The 21007-nt window shown below is 44.8% G+C and overlaps 1 protein-coding gene across 34 annotated transcripts in view; it reads right to left on the reverse strand.

The window, feature by feature from the left end:
• Positions 1-21007, reverse strand: part of TMEM229B (transmembrane protein 229B) — a 37508-nt gene that overhangs the window by 15563 nt on the left and 938 nt on the right. For 2 of the 34 annotated variants that reach the window (XR_693246.2, XM_009668880.2), the window contains exons 1-6: positions 16498-18919; positions 15444-15619; positions 13702-14684; positions 12861-13025; positions 8752-11998; positions 7987-8156 (exon numbers count right to left, since the gene is read on the reverse strand). Coding sequence is in view for 2 of the 34 variants with exons in the window: in XM_068946213.1 (XP_068802314.1) it covers positions 7987-8152; positions 19551-19626 (242 nt within the window). In the remaining 32 variants the exon portion in view is untranslated. Of the gene's footprint in view, positions 1-7986; positions 8157-8751; positions 11999-12860; positions 13026-13701; positions 14685-15443; positions 15620-16497; positions 18932-19550; positions 19781-21007 lie in introns of those variants that run through there. The other 32 variants (XR_011141522.1, XM_068946213.1, XR_011141513.1 and 29 more) reach the window with 31 other exon arrangements.

The following is a 21007-nucleotide window of genomic DNA, read 5'->3' on the forward strand; positions in this document are numbered from 1 at the left end:
GTTGTCACTGTCAGAACTTTGTTCATTTAAAAAAGTACAGCTGTCTCTCTGGACAGTCCTGGCAGCACCTTTCACTAACCACAAAAATATCTGTGAGGGTCATACAGGGGCCTCAGGAACATGTGGGCGCACAAGGGCAGAGACGGAGAAGCTGGTGGCTCAGTGGCTCTGTCTGTCTGATAGCTGGGATTGCGACGTTCACAGCCTCTCTCCATCCCAAGGCTCCACAAGCAAAATGCTTGCGGCAGGGAGAAGCCGAGAGCCACTGCAGACCCAGACTGTGTTCTCAGTAACTTTGATCTTATTACTTTGGTCAGATTAGAGACAGAAACCTGACGCTCAATTTTAAACAGCTTCAAGCGCAAAGAGGGCCTGAGTATCTGAAACTTACTGGTCACTCCTTCCCCCCGCCAGCAATATCAGTTGACCCAGCAATACATATTACCTCTTCCTACAAACCACATCACACTTAATCTTTGAGGAGAAGGTAATACTGAGCTGTAACACACCTCACTTGGTTCCCATGAGAGGCTTATTTCTCAAGTCTCATGGCAGCCTAGTGGCTAAATCCTGTGATATGCTCTCAGCTGTAAAATTGGAAGAGATCCTATCTACCAGCCTCTGTGCTACAAAGCCACTTACACCAGACAGGAATTTATTGGAAGAACTGGTAAGAAGACTACTTCCCACCTACGCAGTGCTGCTCTTTCTTAACATCTCCCGTTGCTAGTCTCTCTTTCCACTGCCAAGCTGTCCACTAATTTCTATGGACTTGTCAGAGGAACTTACTGCATTCAGCACCTGGTAGGAATGACTCAGTTTCCCCATGGGGCCTGATAAGCACAACCAGGGGGAAAAAAAAAAAAAAAAAAAAACAGAAACAAAACACCCTGCTGTGGCAGGATAAAGATGCCACAGAAGTGAGCTTGCCATTTCGGGTTTTCACACAGCTGCAGAGGCCTTTTAACTGAACAGCAACTCACTTGACTTCTTTCTATTGAACTCTAATTCAGTGCTTTACCCAGTTACCATGCAACTGTCCAATTGTATTTGGAGAGAATGGTGTTGGACAGGAGTGACAGAAGTATCCTGCCCATTTAATGATCGGTTACAGGTTTTTTTTCCAGGGTCAGACTATTTTCTGTCTGGGACTTGCCACCTAGCTCCTTACTAGTTGTGCTGCCCTTAACTTCTGACTTACGTTTTCAGTTTTTATTTTGCTACCTCCTGAAGATAAAAGCTCAACATATACTCTAAACAACTGTTAGCTATTTTAGGAGACGTAGTTAGTTGTTAGTTAAGCAGTGAGGAGCTGATCTTTCCTTTGTGCAGGTTCAGAGCTCTCATGAATATTCACTGAAATGCCTCTAAGAGACTTGTTCTTTGAGATTCAACCTCAAGTAAGTCTACCTTACACTGTTACTGCAACATGATACCATTCTAACGAACAGATCATTTGTATGACAGTTTTAACAGCTTTTGAATTTCACATAAACATTACTCCCACCCTATACACAGACCCAAATTCATTCATGAACTTCAGGCACTTAACAGAGGTACCTGAGTTACAAGCTTTGCCTCCTCAGGCTCCCTTTGTAGTTAACGGCTAGAGAAGAAGATTTTTTTCCTTTATCATGTTTTTCTTCTGGGCAACAATAGGCACCTCATGCCTCTGGGTAATGGGCCAGCTGAACAAAGATGCCACTTCTTTTCTGTGTGTTGGGAATGATCTTGTGATAAGACTAGAATAGAATCCCTTAGTTTTAAATGAAACAGTTTGATCCTGCTCATAGTGGCCCCCCAAAACCTGTCAAAAAAGAATTAACCCACATTCTCTTTAAACCATCTTTAAAATCTGCTCAGCGAATAGAGCATTAGGTGACCCATGGCAAATGGAACCAGAGAGACAGCATATGTTGTCCCTGCTTATATAAAATGCCTAAGAGCTGTCATCTTTGTGCCTAAATCATGCATCTCTTATTGACAGTCCTGGAGTGGCACATTCTGGGCATTTTGCCCATTCTTTTCCAGAGGTACACATATCTGCAACACGTAAGGACTTTTACGACAATCAACGGGTATCAAATATGATGGGAAGGCAATGCAGTGCCGCCTATTTTCAGCAATGCACTGTCAGTAGGGCAAGTAAGAATTTAAGTTTTTACCTCCTATCAAGACTAAAACAGGAAAAATACTGATAAAATTAACAAAATATCAGTCTGAGCATGCTTGCACAGAGTAACTAGTCTTGATATATACAGCAACGAACTCATGACATTAGGCATATACCAAACAATCCCACTTCCACTGCCTTGCACAACAGTTTACCCCAATGTGAAGGTGTTCCAAGTAGCTACCTAGACTTTTTTCCAAATATGCTTTTTGTGCTTAGGCCTGTACTAACTTAGGACCGGCATATATCCTGCAACTAAACAACCTGCTTCATTGTCTCTTCACTGTCTCTTCACTGTACATCACTATAATGATGCACAACGTTTACTTAAATGCTGCATATGCAAAATTAATTTTTAAATCAATGTGCCTGAGCCAAAGCTGTAGCAGATATGTGGAGCACAGATAGGCTGTTTTAGCAGTGCACATCTGTTCTTGAAAACACTGGCACTGGAAGGCGACCTTTGCTATTTCCATGGTGAAAATAAATTTCCCTGGTATTTCTTACTTTATGCCTTAAATCTCTCTCAGGGCCACCCAAATTTAGACACCTTAATAACACAGTATGATGTTTTGCACTGCAGCCATGAGATCGGCACAGATCCTCACTCCTCTGACTGGGTCTATGATGATCACCATACAAGCATAGGTGGCTCCTTCTGATCCCTGGAAACGGCCCCCATTCTGCAGCCTTCCTTCATCGTCCTCCCTGGTAGAGCTAGGCTGTGTGCTGACATCCAGGAGACAGACTATGAGCATAGCAGAAATTTGGCGGAAGATGCTTTAGGAGACGAGGATGAAGTCTTAGGTCTTGGACTGCGCTACAGAGGATACTGTAGAAAAGGTGAAGTTCTTTCCCAGAGAAGCAGGGGGTTCCAGAGATCCACCCGAATACTTCTCATTCGGGGATTACCACAACTAGAATACCATCTAGAACAGTGACTCTCTCTTGACAAATCTAAAAAGCATTGAAGTTTCTGCAATAAAGGGTGAAAAAAGGAGAGAAGCAAGTTGCAGGCAGGACTCAGATGGAGAAGCAAAAGGATGTTCCTAAGTCAGTGCTGCAGCAGACATATGGGTTAGGTTGTAAAGAAGCTATGTTGTCACAAGTCTTGCAGTGAATGACATTGGCCCTCGGGAAGATAAGAAAGGTGCACTGCACTAACATAACATTCATGTTTTATTAAGACATCAGTTTTATTACCAGGTTTCCCACCGATCTGCAGCATGACCTTGGACTAGTCACTCCATCGCTCTGCACCTCTGGCTGCCATCTGGCTCATTAGACTAAACTATGTGGTGAGAGAGCTAGGTGTAACTACAGATTAGTTTGGCAGGTAGCACAACTGGTCACTGATACTGCTGAAAGCCATCAAGCATTGCTGAAAGAGAGCAACAGCAGTCACTCATTTGCAAAAGAATTGAATTCACATGGAGGCAAAGAGGCTGACTAGCTGGCTCCCAGAACCAGTCTCAGCTGCTCAATTGTGTCTCATGGATTCCTGGATTTACCAAAGCATTTCTTTCAGGAAGCCTGAAGGTACATCTCTGAGCCACATACAAGCATTTGTATTTAACAGCATGTTCAATAAACTGTTCTATACAGCACTTAAGAGTGAGTAATTAAAGGAAATATTACTGCAGTACAGCTTCTCATTAGCAACCTAATTAGCCTTCTGAAAATAATTAGCATTCCTTTCTATAAAGGGAACAGATGATCCATCACATCCATCAGACAAGCAAAACAAATGCCCAAGGTAAAGGAGTTTTGTTCAGAGAGACATCAAGAGAAACATCCAGCAGCAGTACCAGTAAAAAGGAAGGAGCGGTAAGCAAGCCTTTGGTCTTCACCCCAAATGTTTTTAAAATGGGCACAAATGCCTGCAAATCAGAACAAAAAGACTGGATTATGTATGTGGGTGTGCAGGATTGGTATATGTATACTGTCCGATATGTGTGCATCTGACATTTGCACTTGTGCATGTCATGATCCACTGATAATCCATTAGCTGCAGTGATGAAAAACTGTGCATACCAGCTTCTTGTGAAAGCCAGATTTAAATGTTCTCAAATTCAAGCGTTTACAGTCACAGCTAGGTCTCTCTATATGTAAAAATTCCCTAAAGGTCACTTTTTGACTATTTAATGGAGATTTTTGGAGGGTTTTGAGTAAGCCATGATTTAATGATGCATGCAGCCTGTTTTTTTTTTGTGGCCTACAGAAACGAGTGAAGTGACAGTTATGAACAGCATGAAATACATCAGTCCAAGTTTCACAGTGTGGTGTTCTGATCAGTTAGCGTGTCCTGAAAGAGTTAGGTATACGCTCTGTGATCAGCACATATTTGAAATCAGTGTGGGTGAGCAGGGACTCTTCTCTGCTCATGCTTCACGTCATAGGCATCAGTGATGTGGGATGTGTATGTATATAGGGAAGAGAAGAAAGCAACAAAAATAGGTCAACGTATCATTCACTGGTAGCAAGAACTGTGGTATTATCTACAGATAAAGAAGAAATAAGTTACGAGGGAGCCATTTATTTGTTCGATGCATATTTACATTTCCCCGGCATGAGAGTTCCATACTTATAGCCATGAACTGCAGTGTGGCAAAGCCCAGCAGGCTTCCACAGTTACATCACTATGGAAACCACAAATCCACAGCTTGCTCCATTTCTCTGTCTACTTCTTTCTCCGGTGATTAACATATTCTTCTACTCTATCCTCTTCACATTCCTTTCCAGACCACAGGGGCACTCACAAACACTTTTACCTGGTTCAGGACCAACCCCTTCCTCCTTCAGGGATGTCTTTGGGAAACCTGCCCCACCTCCCAACCCAGCTGGGCAGCCTTCATTTGGGATGTTTCCACTGCATCTGTCAAGGGGGACTGTTCAAATCCTGTCTGACAAGTGAGGGATTTCAGCTTTGTCTGCCATCCAAGGTCTCCCTCAGCTTCTGAGCTAAGACAACTCCAAAGGAGGCTCACTCTAGAGCAATCCAGCTAATTTGCTGAAATCCAGAAAAAGCCAAAACTTAAAGCCAAAACCTGTTCTGGACACAAGTTATAGTGTCTTATCTTGACCAAAAGATTATTCAGCTCCTTTCCTGAAAGTGTGTTGTGGTTTTTTTTTTTTTTTTTTTTTTTTGAAGAGAAACATTTGAAGTGCTCTTAAAATGGAATAGAGGACATCACAAGACAGCTGTAAATGCAAGGGTTAAACTTTCACTTGAAGCTGCTAATTACAGGTGACTTTTCCCACACTAAAAATCTGAATGTCTCTCAGCAAAGCCCAATAGCCAAGAGCAACTCTGGAAGATGCAGAAGGAAGATGAGGGAAAAACGCTCAAAAGTCTGCAATATGGTATGTTTGTTGCAACCTGGGTATGTGAAACGGCTGAAGGAATCTTCATAGAGACCAGCAGAATGGAAAGAGCAAAACAGGAATAATTCCCCCTACCCTCCTGAAGCTAAATATGTATCTTTGTTGAATGAATCTTCAGCAAAGCCTTCCCTCACACTGACCTCCCAGGGCACCTCTTGCCTGACCTCAGAGCAGTTCATGGCAGAATCACAGGAGAATTCAGTCTCTGTACCCTTCTAAGTCCTCAGTGCCTCTCAACTTCAGCTGCCAACAAGGTTGCCAACCATTATATGGACAAATGCTCACTAACAAATAAGTTGTGAAAAAATACATATTTTAACAGAGGTTGCCAAACAGCCATTTAAACACTTTTTTCCCCCCACCCCCCCTACTAAATCACTCTGCAAGGAGAGAAAAATCCTACCTGTACTCAGGGAACTTTTAGCAGATGAAACCTGGACTTCTCAGTAAGACAGTGCTGGGAGCAGATTGATATGGTATGAATTCTCTTACAAAACTAAACCACTACTGGGCAAAAGAGTCAGCCCTCTCCTTACAAAATAGGACAGAGCAGTCAGTACTTCCAGTCTTGGTCCTAGCTTGTCTCCCTCACCTCACAGCCACTTCCAGGCTGGCATTACTGGACACATCCCAATTTTGCTGGTGTTACAAGAGCTCCTACCAACAGCCCAAAGGATGATGTTACCTCTGTGACCTAAAGTATGTCACAACAACAGTGCAGGAGTCGCAGCTTCATGGAGGACAAACTGAGCTGAGCAGTGATCACAGTCTGCAGGGTTGTCCCCATTAGTTTGGGAGCAGATCTGTCTGCATCTCCAGTAGACAGCATCCTGCACAGCTTAAGTGGATGGAACATACAGGAGGCATCAGAGGAATTAATTATTCATATCTTGTTCTGCTGCCAATGGATCTATGTTTTCTAGTGCCCATATGGCGCTCGGTTTTTGTTTTAGCAGTAATAGGAGACGTCTGCGCTTCCTCTGATGGTTCTTGAGGGCATATGATAAGCAGCATCTGCTCTACTCACAGCAACGGTCCCATACCCAGAGCACCTGCCAAACACCGCTTTCTTCAGAAGTACTCATGGCTGCATCATGGACAAAATGGTTGAACTCATTCCAAGAGCTCGGTCCAGCAGCAGCAGCCTTCCTGGGATGCTGCTGACACTTGCTTTGTCATGACCTTGCAGCACTGGGCTGAACTTTACTGTTCAGTAGATGACACTTTGACCAACTGAAGCCCTGTTTTCGGCTACGCAACAGGTAGCAAAGTGACACTCAGAGCTCAAGGCAGCAGCTGACCCTGTTTATCCATGCTGTCAGCGTTGCCACAATTAAGCCTGCTGCTTTCCTTTAGCAGCTGACTGGGTCTGTTCCCGAGTCTCAGAGAGGAACAGGAGGTAGATTTCAGAGCAAGACTTCCTGCAAGAGTGGGACCACAGAATGCTCTGGGCACTATTCAAGCAGATTTCTTGGGGACTACCACAAAGAACGGGCAATGAGACCCAGGCCCCAAGACAGAACATAGGCTGAGGGAGGAAAGGTGTTGCATGAATCTGAATTTTATATACATAGCACCTACATATTCAAAATGAGTTCCCAGTTACAAAGAGATTAAAGTGTTGTGCACGACCTTCCCATGAAACCCTATCTACAATATAGAAAATAATATTGTAGCTTGAACTCCTGCAAAGCCACAGTAGAGCACCTGTGCTTAGCCTCCTGCTAGGGCACGACACCATACACTGCAGACAAACAGCACTCTCCGAAAACACTGCAGGGTCTGGGGATCGTGTTCTCGGCCCACAATGCCCAGGCCTTTTGCCAGGATCAAATACAAAGTTTCACACTAGCAAATAAATTCAAGTGTAACAGAGTGCAATAGACCCAGGACAGTGGCGAGATAAGCCAGAAAAGATCAGTGGAGTAACACACTGGTGGATCAGGTATAGAGACTGAACAGCTTGGTAGGGCCAGGAATAGACTTCACATCATCTGACTCACACCTGTGCTTTTACCATCAGAGCAACCTTCCACTCTTTACCTACTGCTCTCATTTAGTTTAGAGATCCTGTTCCACTGTCCTGATTGTTTTAATTGCCTAAGGGTATCTGTGTATGAGGTTTTAAAGAACCAATAACACTAGGATAAGTTTAGCGACCTAAATTCTGAGTGATCAGAATGATATGACACAAAAGCAGAAAGAAATCAAAGGTGACGTGTGCAGATGTGACCTCATTTACCCTTCCAGACAGCAACTACAGTTTGAACTGGTGCACGTAACTCTACCTCTTGACCAGCCCTTATCCGTTCTACACATCTAAATTTCAAAGGTCCCGTGCACAATGCACTCAGCTTTGTATTCAGGGAACTACTCTAGTTTTCTGCTCTATGAGTACACTCCCACTCTTCTTAGCCTCCAGCCCTTACCTTTTCTGGGGAGGAATCCTGGAGTTCTCCCACTCTTTGGTCAGCAACCAGTTTACAGCATCCGTGGATCGACCAGGTGGACTCCAGCAGGTCCAAGCAGTTTCAGATGCCTGCTGTTTTCGGGCCAGATGCGTGTGACCAACAGCTAATACGTCGATCAGACAGCCTTCCTAAACCAAAGGAGTACAGTTTAATCTTAATGAAGCACAACGTAAGAGGCTTTAAACAATGAAAGAGCTACACGTATGAATAGCTTAGCTCCGGTTTATCAGGTCCTGGAAGGCCTGACTTCCTCAGGACCCCAGGCAAGTGCCTCTATCTGCCCCTCATCCAGGGGCAGCTTTCTGGCAGCCACCTCCCCTCTGGTTAGAGTCTTTCCATTCTTCATTGTCCTTTTGATCTTTTGGATCCCAGCCACGGCAAACACATTGAGCAACTTCAGTGGAGCCAATGGTTAAAGGTTCTTCACTGCTATCATCTCAGCCACGGTCCCTTTTAACCCTTGGAGGGTCTACCAGGAAGTGCTTCATTTCTAGTTTTCCTGCCGATTTCCTGTTTTTGAAGCAAGCCTCATCACTGTTTCCTTTTCATCCTAATCCCCCCATTCCTATCACTGCCTCCCTATGTTTCCCACCTTCTCCTCCTCGCTTCTCCAGTCATCCCACTTTTCTTGTCTCCCTTCCCCACTCTGGGGCAGAACGTGGCCTCCTTGGACCTCGACTCTTGTCGCTGCCTCTTGCCCACCCACTGCCCACCACCTCCAACCTGTTCCTGGAAGTGTTGCCATTGCCTCTTCTCTCCTGTTCCGGCTCATCGACTTCCTTCCACCCCTGCGTCACAGCCTTGGGCAGCACAGCTGCACAGCCCAGGCAAGCACAGCCGGCAGGCACAGCCCATGAGCTTGAGCTGTACTTCTTCTCTTCAAGTGCTGACATTTAGTATGCCATGCTACTGATTTTCACAGAAGTCACGCCTCAACGTGCGAGTTCCAATACACAAATAGTGAACGTCTGACTAGCTTTGCCCTCTTGGATCTTACACTCTGCGGGCTTGTCCACACACAGCATTTTTCTGGATTAGTTACATGCAAAGGGGTTGCAGAGCAAAATCATTTCTGTGTTAGACTGCGTATCAGCTGGGATCTTCAAATTATCCTAATGGATTTGGGTGTTCAAAAACTGAGATCCAACAGAAATTCAAGAGAAAAAAAGTCTTTCTCTATTTAGATAGCACTGAACTACAAAAAGATTCCAATTAAAAATGCAGATTAAATACCTAATCCTCCTCCTACAAAACCCTCCTACCAAGACTAACACAGTGATGAATAAGCATAAAACCATTAATTAAAATCAATATAACATGGGTATTATAAAAGACAGATTTAGCACCTTCTGGCATATGCACCAAGGCTTGCATCTACTTGGTAGTCTCTCTTCCCATGAGAATAGTTGCTATTTTAACATTTTTATATCAGATCAGGAGAGAGCTTTTTTGTTATAACCGAGCTAACTCTGGTTTACTTCATTCTAAAATTGATGTTCTTAAAAATTATTTGCACATATATATATTATTTTCATTTTGTCACAGCTCAGTATAGGTTTTTAATCGAACTATTTAACCTTATTAGACACATGCAAAGAAAGACTTAAAAAGCATTTCCCCCAGAATAACAGGAGCATTGAGAACTCTTTTTACATAGTCAGATCTGTTTGTCTATAGTTTGATTTGTAAAAGAGTGAGGAACAAATCCATATGAAATAAGCAACTGCAGTGCACTTGTGACTCTTTCAATGTGCAAATCTGAGCATTAGACAGGAAAATGCACTACTGTGCTTAAATCAACAGCTATGCCTCCAGTTCATCCATTTTGCTGCTTTGTTCAGACAAGAAGTGGATATGTTCTCACAACAGTTTATAAACTCATGAATATAACCGGAACGCCTGCTGCCAGGCTGAACACATCCTAGGGAAGTCAAGAGCGACGTTTCCAAAAGGGTATGTTTATTGTCAGTTGAGTCCAAGGTGTCTCAGTTTGGGCATTCACTCCTAACTCAAAGGCTTGGCATGGAAAAAGGGGCTGAAAGGGCCTTCCTGTATGAGAGTAATGCAGATGCTTCACCAGAATCCATCTTACCAAAAGCTACCGTTCCACGGAGGAGGCTCTAAGCCAGCCTGACTTTAGGCCAACACAGTTCCACTTTGCCCCTTGCTGCACAATTTAACCCCTTCCCTTGCACCAGCGCTAAGGTCACCCACACAGCCTCACAGTGAGCCAGACCAAAGAACTCATCCTTCATTTCAATATTACCCCCCCCAAAGTCTAATCCTTCTCAGCCATATCAGTCCCCAGATCGGGCATACAGAGAGGATATCACAAGACTTTACTGGTACCCAGCAGAAAGAAGTTCCTTTTTGTAAAAATCTTCATTTCTATGAGCTCAAAGAGCTTGTGAAACCACAGCTTTAGTTATATGTGTATCTACAAGTAAAAAAAAAAAAATCAGGTAAGAAACTCTTCATTAGCAAAGACTATGTTGTAACACCCGAGCAAAGAGGTAGAGCTGCGCATACATGTTCAATCTTAAAGTTCGCATGCTTATACAATACAACATTTAGGCTGTTCAGATAAGGGGATTTTTCTTTACCTTCCGCATATAATGAACTTCCTGTCCTGAAATACTAACGATTAAAAAGGTGAAATAGTTGTAGAAGGGCTAAAAGCAGTGGTATGGCCATTCAATTGCATATACAGAAACAGTTAAAATCCACTATCTAGGCCACACTCAGGCTTTTCTGTCACAAGGCTGTAAAACAGTTACCCTGGTACTTATCCATGCACTGATGATTACTGTAACAAAGACATCAGCATTCCTGGTGTCAGCAGACTGGAGACTGCACATTAGTGTACATAAGTAGCAGCATTCATCAAACGAGAATACAAATAACAGGCAAATAAAAAAAGGAAAGTAAATTCTTGCCTAGGAAGTTGTTACTTGTGTGTTCCCTCTATCTATTTCAGTATTTTTTTCACAATTTCCAAAGTGCTCAAGAAAAAAAGAAAACTCAGGTTCGAGCAACTACCTGGTGGTAAAAATGAGACTAAACGAACAGAGAAACTAAGTCACCACACTGTTCAGTGACTTATCTGGGATCTTCCAGCGACAGAAGTGCCAAATTTGGAAACAGAAAGTAGGCATTCATCTTCTGAGAAATCCACCCCACTCTAACGCAACTTATTGAGGGTGTTGCAGATCGCACTTTCAACGGCATTCCCAGCACACCTTCCCTTGCTGCCTTTGGCGTACAGCTTTCAGTTCAACCCAGCACACCGACCAGCTGGGATCTGAACATCTCTGAACCTAGACTGGTAGACAGAACACAAAACATGCTAGATGTGGCTGAATTTCCTCTCCGAATTACCTCATAGAGATACCTTAGGCATGCTACCGCCACTCAATCTCCACCTCCTAAAGGAAATGACTCTCTTCTGAGAAATAAATAAATAAATAGACAGATCAGAAATCTCAAAACCAAACCTGCAGAGCAAGAGCTTTCAGCTACCCAGAGAAACAAGCCATGAATGATTTGTTATACCCTTCCCCAAGTATCTCTAGGTCAGTCCACTAGCTCTACTGAAAGCTTCTGACAAAGCCCTGAGAATCACGTTTTCAGACCTCCAGAGTTTCAGGTTTCTTCTGGGTAGCGGCAAAGGCTTTTAAAAGCTGAAGAACCTTGGGCAGATGCCCACACCCCCAAAGAACTACAGTATCTGCAAATACTTCTGTGACCATTTATCATCAAAAGCAGAAATGTGGTTAGAATAATTGCCCAGAGTCTTCATTTTTTGTTGTTGTTATCCTGCAGTCTGTCTTTAAAAAAAAAAAAAAAAAAAATCGGTTTCACACAAACAAACTCCCTCGTGCTGCTAGAACTGTCTTATACTATTAGAAACTCACTTACTTCTCCTCTGTGTACACTCTTCATTGCTTATGTTCTTTTTGTTCTTTTCCTGCTAAGACAATGAAAGTGAAACAGCTGTTTTTACTTTCAGGTTCTCATGCCTTACCATGGCTCCCAAAACGTTCAGGCCAACTGGCCACTGTGAATGTTTCAGATTTCTCACAGATTGCCATATATCCCTGCCACCTACCTTTTCACATAAAAATCTCACTCATTTTCTTACTTTTCACGTTCCCAAGGACAAGCTATAGACTTCTTTCCATAGCCTGGAGAGCCATCAAAGAGCCACGGACCAAAGCGCAGAGTCACTGCACTAGCCCAGCAGCGTTTGCGGGCCAGAATGGTTATTTACTTATAGTCAAAACACTTCTTTGTTTTTAAGAACTCATCTAGTGTTTTTCTGTTGATTTCAGGTTCTGTGAATACTTTGCTCTAAATCTGGGGTCAAATCTGACCTCACAACATGCCAGTTAAGCAGTAGGTGAGTTAAAAGGAGCAAATTTCGCAAAACTCCACCTACACTTGCTTTCCCAAGGAGTACAGAACACATGTTAAATTGTGAAAGCAAACTCACCGGCTTCTTGGTAATTGAAGGCAGGGTACTGTTGCCTAGCAACTTATCTGATTACCATTTTTTTCAAGTATCACATGCATACTTACATATGCTGCATAATAATATCTCACTTCTATGCTTCCTGACCCAGACCAAAAAAAAAAAAAAAAACCAAACCACACACACAATTAATGCCTTTAGTCTCTTCTTGCAACACAAAATACAAGACAGTAGCTCAAGAACAGACTGAAACATTAGTGTTCCTGAATTCTACTTCTCACTTTTCCTGGCGTGCTGAATGTGCTTACACAAGCAATTTATTTTATCTACTTGTCTGCAAAATGACACTAATAATACCCACCTCACAAAGTCACAGTGAGAATTCATTAAGAATAGAGAGATTCTCAGATGGAAGGTGCTATGGAAGTGCTGGTGTTAGCATTCACAGCCTTGTAGTACTCCAAACGCTGCTAAGCCCGGTCCAAAGCGTAGCAAATTCTAATCATTGTCAGGACATCGTCCAGTTCTTGTTTTCCAGACAAAAAAAAAAAAATCAAAAATCTCAAACCATGAATATTACATTTCTCCCATCAGAATATGACACTTTCCTGTCTTCTGTGTCTGATAGCTGCCAGGGTGGGGGGAACCCTACAACAAGAAGTAACATACCCCAACTTGAAACTGTAGTAATGTACTAAGCATTATTGCAGCTCTTGGAGCTCTTACCATGACAATCAGATGGGAATCAGAACAAATGCATGTACATGCACGACATTTTTAGAAGTCAGCATTGTTCTACTTATTGATCCAATCCTTGAAAAACTAATTACACTCCAGCTCATCTAGGAAAGAATTAGGCCTTTAGTTGCCTTTACGGTGAGCAATATACCCCATTAATACCTCAGTTTGATGGTTGTATCATTTCCACAAGGATATAATTATCCAACAGGAGGCCTTGGAATCTGGAAGTTGATCTTTTGCACATGCACAAGTTACATGCTAATATAATGTAATAAACTGGCTTCTTCATACATGCACCTCTGCCTTCAACTGCACATATGAATGGCTCAGGTGCCCGGAGTGCTCCCGATACTAGTCTCTGTCAGCTCAAGTGACTGAAGCTGCTGTTTCAGAAACACATTATCTCATCTCCATGGTAAAGTATTAAGCAGCCCTATATTGCTAAGAAATTGTTACGTTACCTGTACGGCAGCTCCTCTCGTTCTGGTAGATATTCGAGCATTTTATAAACGGTGCCCTACATCCTGCGGCTCTTGTGCAAGTGCACTTCCAATTAAAGGCTTAATTGGGAGATCTGCCTTGGAAAGAACTGCTGGATCAAAATAAACCAAATCACATGGTATCTATCATGCCACGAGGGAAAACTCTATACACATTTTGAAAATGCCACAAATCACAAAACAAAGAAATAATTCTTCCTCTAGAAATTACTTGAAACATCCTTATCATAAACCTTGGCTGGTACCAAAAAGAAAAAAAAAATGTGGGCCAAAGAGTATCCCGTGGGCTGTGCAAATCTAGCTTTTAGCAGAGGAGTGAACTGCGAAATATACAGTCCTACCCATCCAGCACGCTCTCCCATGAGCGGTGAGAAACGACACCGTCTAGAGCTCTGTGCAGCCACAACCCCCGGCCAAGAGTTCTCAGCCAAGATTAAACCAGTAGAGCTGAATGAGTTTGACCCTTCTCTGCACATGTATCCTGAGTGAAAAACAACAACACAAAAACAAAACAGAGTCCCCATCCCCAGAAGGCACTTTGCAGTACACACAGCGCTATGTCACAGCTCTTCACGCTCGAGAGAGCTTTCCCCCTTTGCAAATACGTCACGATCTCCTTCCCACTCCTAGCGGGCCGCCGAATGGGACTGAACGGCGCTCCCCAGACTCCTTCACAAAAGGTACCTTCAATGTATGCTACTCTTGAGAGCAGAGATCCAGCAAGGAAGGAGTCAAGCAACAGCTTTGCCAGTTGATGCTGGCAAATCGATGCTTATCTAATGCCTACTACAGCTCTGATCTTACGCAATGAAAGCAAGACAGCGTGCAGTTGTGGTAGAGAAGATTGTCTCTGCGTCTAATCCAGCTTTGACAGAAGTCTGTGGGGGTGGGGGAGTCTTGAAATAAGGCTGTGGCAAACTCTTAGGCACGGACACTGATAAAATCTAGAACAAAAGAAAGGATAACATAAAATGTTTCTCTCTTTTATATAGACTAATAATTAGACATCTCTCAACTAGCAGTAGATCGGCATTCTCATTCGGCTGTTCCTACAAACAAGAATTTCTAAAGCAGTCTAGCGTTTCTTTAGCCTGTTAGGACATGTTAAAACACAGTGCACACCTGCATATAAGTTTCTTCCACACGTTTTTCAGCTGGACTGCAAGGTGCATGGGAGCTGGCTTGCAGTAGGCATTACTGGGCATATCATTTACGGGCAGGAATGCAGCACTCCAACTAACCAGAAAGAGCATGTTGTTCTGAATTGGCACAGATGTTGGTAATTTCTTCCTGCGGAGCCAAAGCCTTTGCCCAGTCTGGCTCTCTGTCAGGACTCTTTCTGGTCGCCTGCACAAGTACCTTTACCTAAGAGCTCAGAAACCATCTGGATACTCCTGCCTCATGTATCATCCCATAAATGTGAAAAACAGACCAGTTTATTTCTGATGTATAAGGCAAACCAGCCCTCTGGTCCCCTATCCAGTCTATACCGAGCCTGCAGAGCTAATATACGTTCAGGCAATGCAATCATCAGAGAACACTAAAATACATACAGGAAGCAGATGCGAGAAGTAATATGGGATGATTTACAAACTCACACTAATCATAGCCACAAACAGTGAATACCTTTACATAGGACAACATTAGCTCCTCAGATGATGAAGCTTCTTTTGGAACAAGTAAGGAAAAATACTATACTTCACCTTTCGTAACAGATAGGTTTTCTTTCAAAAGTGCAACTCCCATTCATATCATTCAACTTTGTTTCATTTGCCTCAGATCCAGCCTAGGAACACTTCTGTAGGACACTGCTTCATTCACAGGAGCAGATGGGGCAGCAGGGACCTCTGCTCTGTTTGGCTGGGTGTTATTTCCCCATCTGCAAGGAACAGCTTACGCATCAGAAATAGTGTCAAGGTATTGCAACCACCTATGGAAGTGGGCAGTACTCTCCACAACAGGAAGGTGAGCAGTGGGAGCAGAAGCTTTTCCTGCCTGCTGCTGGCAAACAATTTCTCGAAGTAGCTGACCCATTTTCCACAGAATTAGTAGCCCAAGAGGAATGGAAAGCTGCTGCACTTTAATTAGCCACGCTGTTACCTCTCTTGCCTTACCATGTAACAGCAGTCAGCCTGACACTGAGAAAAAAAACTTCACTTCACTTCCTTTAACATGTCATTTATTAAAGGCAATCCAGAAACACAGAAAATCCTAATGCACAAATGGTAACAGCAGAATGTCCCTTCTATGGTTTCAGCATCAGAACAAGTAGGTCTCCTTCATGCAACTACCCTTTAAACCCCCTCACAAATAGTAAGCTTTTCTTTTGTAGGTATTTCTTCAGGATACTTTCTCCTTCATCTTCCATGAGGAAGAACTGCTTTCCCACCGTTAAAGAGTTTAAGAACAGAAGGGACTCTTTGCCTTATCCTGTCAGATCTCCCACATATCATGGTTTTTTGAATTTCACGTAGTCCCCTCGCTACTGAGCTCAGTAGCTTGGATAAGGACAGAAATCCTTTAGTTTAAGGAAATTAGATTTACATATCGTGAACAAAGAGCACAAGAAACCAAACTACCACCAATACAGCAAAGAAAACTGGCAAAGAACTGTTTAAACGAGACTCACACAGTGGACCCTTAGCAGACGATCCACATCCCGTGCTGCAGAAGAAGGTGAAAACCTACAGAGTCTGTGGCCTTCCCAGTCCCAAACTCAGTAATAAATATGATTCTGAGGATATGTACAAGACTTACCATTAAGACAAGTAATGGCAGCAAAAAGCTCCGTTTTCTCCCTCCCCCTCAGAAGAATACACAACCTCTTCTCCTTCTTCCCCAACCCCAGCCCTCCTCCTTCCTGTTGTGCTCTGACCCCGATTGTGGCTAATTTCTAATGCTTCAGAGGAAGGCAAAGAACTAAATTCATCTGGCTAATTATGCAATAAGAGGAAATGTCCTTCCTGCACACAATGCAGTGACTCGCTGCAGCCCTGAAGCATGAGAACTGAGTACAGTCATTGTCTTACTCAAACACACAGGTACTACAAGCACATTTAGGACCTCACAAAACTTCTCATTCTCTCCACAGCTCCTGATGTGAGGGAAGGAATAAGCAGATTCACAAATTAGAGGCCAAAGTGATCCCTGCATCCGCATCTCTTAGAACTTCTCCAAGATGCTGAATTAAAGTACAGACTGTAGAAAGATATCCCAATTTAAAGACTCCAAACAACGTTGAGCCCACCACTTCAGCCAAAAAAACACTTCCTATATTTAGTTACACTCAAAACCAGAAACTTGTGTCTAATTTCAAGGTTAAGTATGTCTTTCACTGCTAGGCAGTTATGTTATGACATTATCAGCAAAACCGCCTAGTCTTTACTGTCAGGTATCGTTTCCATAGATATGAAGCGATACAGCTCACTCTCAACCCACATGTCAATAAGCTAGCCGTAAGTCTCTGAAATCTTGTTTTCTAGCTCCTTGACCATTTCTGTAGCCTGTCATAGGACTTCACAACAAGAATGTCAAAGCCTGAACTCTGGTGACAGAGCTGCTCATGCAATCAGCCATTTTTGTTTACAAAATAGGTCAGTCATTTATTTTCTAATTTCACCGGGGCTCTCTTCTGGGAGGAGGAACCGGGCATATGTGGCTGCAGTCCAACCTCCTGCGTATCCATGCCCACGCACCACACACTTCCAAGGTGGGGAGAAGGCACCTGAAAGCTGGGATTTCTAGATGCTACTTTGGCACTCAACATGGCCTCAGCACTACTCCATCACTAACCTGGAGCAAATTGCTCATTTTCTACCGCCTCCGTTTTCACCCAGCAATAGAGTAGGAACAGTAATACTGACCATGGTTATGGACATGTTGCCAGACCCTCAGCAAGATGTTATGCAGACACAACTAGCGACTTGGACACAGAACAACTATAAAATCTGCCAGACACATGCACAAAGCCACTCAGGGAAGAAATACCTACTTTCAACTTGAAGTGAACAATCTTAAATTATCCGCAGTCGTGAGCTGTTGTCAACACAAACAGAAGAACGGGCATTACTGACATCCCTGCATGGAGTAGGTAATGCCATCTCACTGAGATGAGGCACTGTGATTTGGGGAAGACCTCAAGGATATGCCACATGTATCACGGTGTCCAAAGCACAAACTTAAGTACATCCTAAAGGGCTTTCCTCAGCTCTAGCCGAAAGCGGCTGCTAGCATTAACAATTCCATTTCAACAAGTCTTCCTTTTCAGTTTCCTAATAATTTTAGGAATTTTTTTTCTTCTGGGATTTCCTATTTACCCTAAAATAGTAGTTAGCCCTGTCCCTAACCAATGCAATACATATATATTAATGCATTTGCATTCCTGGAAACCACAGAACACTGCTCTGAGCAACTTCTGGGCAATTTATTCTTGCAAATTCCCAACATAAATGGCTTTGGCAGTGACAGAATAGTTACCACCCCACCTGCAAAAAATTTCAGCTCCTGCAGGGGCTGATTTTTCTTCAGAATTAAGAAGGAAGCAGAACAATCCTGTCAACAAAGAGAACAGTACGAAATATTTCTTCTGATAGAGTTTTACTGCTCCTGCTAGGTAATTAGGAGCCTTACCAAGCTTGTATTTCCCTGGTAGTTTTGGACCAGCAATGCCAAAAGCTCTCTAGGAAGCCACTCCAACTCAAAACGATGAGGAAGAACTAACTGCCTAGCATCCCAGCTGTTAAAAAACACTAGAGACAAATTTCAAAATCCTATGCAAAGGATCAGAGATGGAAAGAATCTGATTTTCCATTTCTCAAAAATTCAGTTATTCTAAATATTTTTCCATACCAAAAATGGTATGGAACAAACGTCTTGAGACTAATTAAAAAAAAAAAAAAAACCACTCATTTTCAGCTGATCAGGATACTTAGGTTTGTGACCTCTTAGAAGCATAGCATACATAAGTAATTCACCGGGTTGCAGAAAGTCATACGGAAAGGATGACAGCCAGCCCCTCCCCCCAATCCTGTTCTGCAACCTCTGAACTGTCTGATATTTATTGTTCTCTCCTGGAAGAACACTTCCTGGATGAAGGCAGCTTTGCTGAAATGGATTTAAAAAAAAAAATGTTTCTAAACACTTTGTTAAAAATAAATAAATAAATAAGTGAAGCACTTTTCAGTGAACACCAGCCCCAGGTGTCAATGAAAATCCCCCAGTGCCGCTGCACCACAAACCCCACAGCATCTCCCGGGCCCGGGCTTTCCCCCGGCCCGCGGAAACCGCCCCAGCCGCGCCCCGCCGCGGGCGGGCGCTCGCCCGCCGCCGCCGCCAGGGCAGCAGCAGGGCCGGCCCGGGGGGGCCGCGCCGGCCGCTCACCGGCCCCGCTCCCGGGCGCCGGCCGCCCACGCGGGCCCCCCGCGCTGCGCGGAGCGCGGCCCGGCCCGGCCCCTTCCCCGGCGGCCGGGAGGGCGCCGAGAGGCCGCCGCCGCCCGCCTTTGTTTCACCCCGCCGCGGAGCCGGCACCGCCGCCCGCCCCGCGCCGCGCCGCGCCGCGCAGCCCCGGCTGCCGCCAGAAACCGAAAGGCGCCGCGGCGGCCGCCGGCTCCTTCCTTCCGCCCCGGGCAGCGCATCCCGCCGCCCCGCGGGGGAGGCCGCCGCGGGCGCCGCGCTCCCACCGGTGGCGGCGGCGGCGGCGGCGCGGACAGGGGCGGCGGGCGCGGGGGCCGCGGGGCAGGTGCCGGTGCCGGTGCGGCGGCTGCGCCCCGGCCCTCCCGGCCGCGCCCCCGCTCAGCGGCTCATCGCCTCACCGGGGTCCATCGGTGTCCTGCGGGCTGGCGGCGGCTGCGGGAGATTAACCGTGCCAGTGACACCAACCCGGAGCATGGATGCGGTGCGGTCTGCACATGCTCGCTCCCGACAGCCGGCCTTCCCCGCCACCTTCCCTTAACTCTTTCCCGTCTGCCCCGGCCTGGCTCCGCGCCGGCCCCGGGCAGCCTCCGCCCCGGGCGCGGCCGCCGCTGGCACGGCGCCCAGCGAGCCGAGGTGTAACGAGTTTCCTCAGTCCGCAGCCGGCGGCCCCGGGCAGCGCGCCGGCTCGGGGCGCCTGCGGAAAGCGGCCGGCGCGTCCCGGGGCGGTTCCCCGGGGCTGCTGAGACCAACAGGTGGGGAGAGGAGCCCAAAACCGGGAGCGCTGGGGCAGGGGGCGGACGGGTGTCCCTGCCACCACGCCGCAGCCGCTCGGTGGGCGCTCAGGTGGTGCGGCGGGAACAGCCTCCTCCAGCAGCTCTCAAAAGGCCTGAGGTATTTGCTCTGAGTGGGTACAAGGTGTGGTACTGCTTTTTGGTTGGTGAATTCGTCCTACAGGTCCTTTGTACTTGCTCTTCTAAAGAAATCCATAACAAAGAACCCCAAGCAGCTAAGGAATATAACCCTCATGCGCTTGCTGTTGAATCTGGACGGTGACCGGACATCCCTGCAGTGCAGGAAATCAAACACAACTGTCAAGAGAAATATTTGTCCGTAGCTGCACTGTTAAAATAGTGAAACATAATCTCTGCAAGAAGTGTTTTTCCGCCCAGAAAGATCTCTTCAGGTTCAGAAAATTGCCCAAGGAAGAGAAGAAAGAAAATACATTTAAAGCATAAATAGTAAAATAAATTAAAATCATTTCTCTTCATGCATTTTTTATTCTGCAGCATGAGAACACCAGAAAATGCCTTTGTCTAGGATTAGAAATCAGCAGATTGCCATCCTGAGCCAGAGTTCACAAGCAAACCGACAGCCCCTCTGTACCTCTCGTTTCCCTCTGAAAAATGGAGGTAACTGTAGCTTTCTCACTTAGCACAGGCTGCTGGAGTGAGGGTTAACTAGTTAATACCTGTGAAGTGCCTTACGGTCTTCAGATGGAAGTGAAGGAGAATTTTGCATTTGTTATTTTAGAGAGAGAGAAATCAAAGTACTGTCAGGTAAAGTGACAACCTCAAGTGACACAAAGTTACACCTGATTCTGAGCCCGGGGACTGGTGTTTAAGCAAAGTGCTCTCTTTCCTAATTAGCCTCTGACTTTGTGGCTCTTCTCTGGTCTTTCCAGGCTTCTGATGCAGTCCACATTTTCGTTTTCACAGGCACCAGGTTTCCTGGCCTCTCCTGCCTTCTGTAGTACCAGAAATGATGAGCTAATGTTTCTAGCAGAATAAGGATGTTTTTATAACCTCCGTTTTATGACTCAACAATTTTGATATCAATAATATATGGCCACAGTGAT

The sequence above is a fragment of the Struthio camelus genome, chromosome 5 (assembly GCF_040807025.1).
Source record: "Struthio camelus isolate bStrCam1 chromosome 5, bStrCam1.hap1, whole genome shotgun sequence".
NCBI classification, from domain to species: domain Eukaryota; kingdom Metazoa; phylum Chordata; class Aves; order Struthioniformes; family Struthionidae; genus Struthio; species Struthio camelus.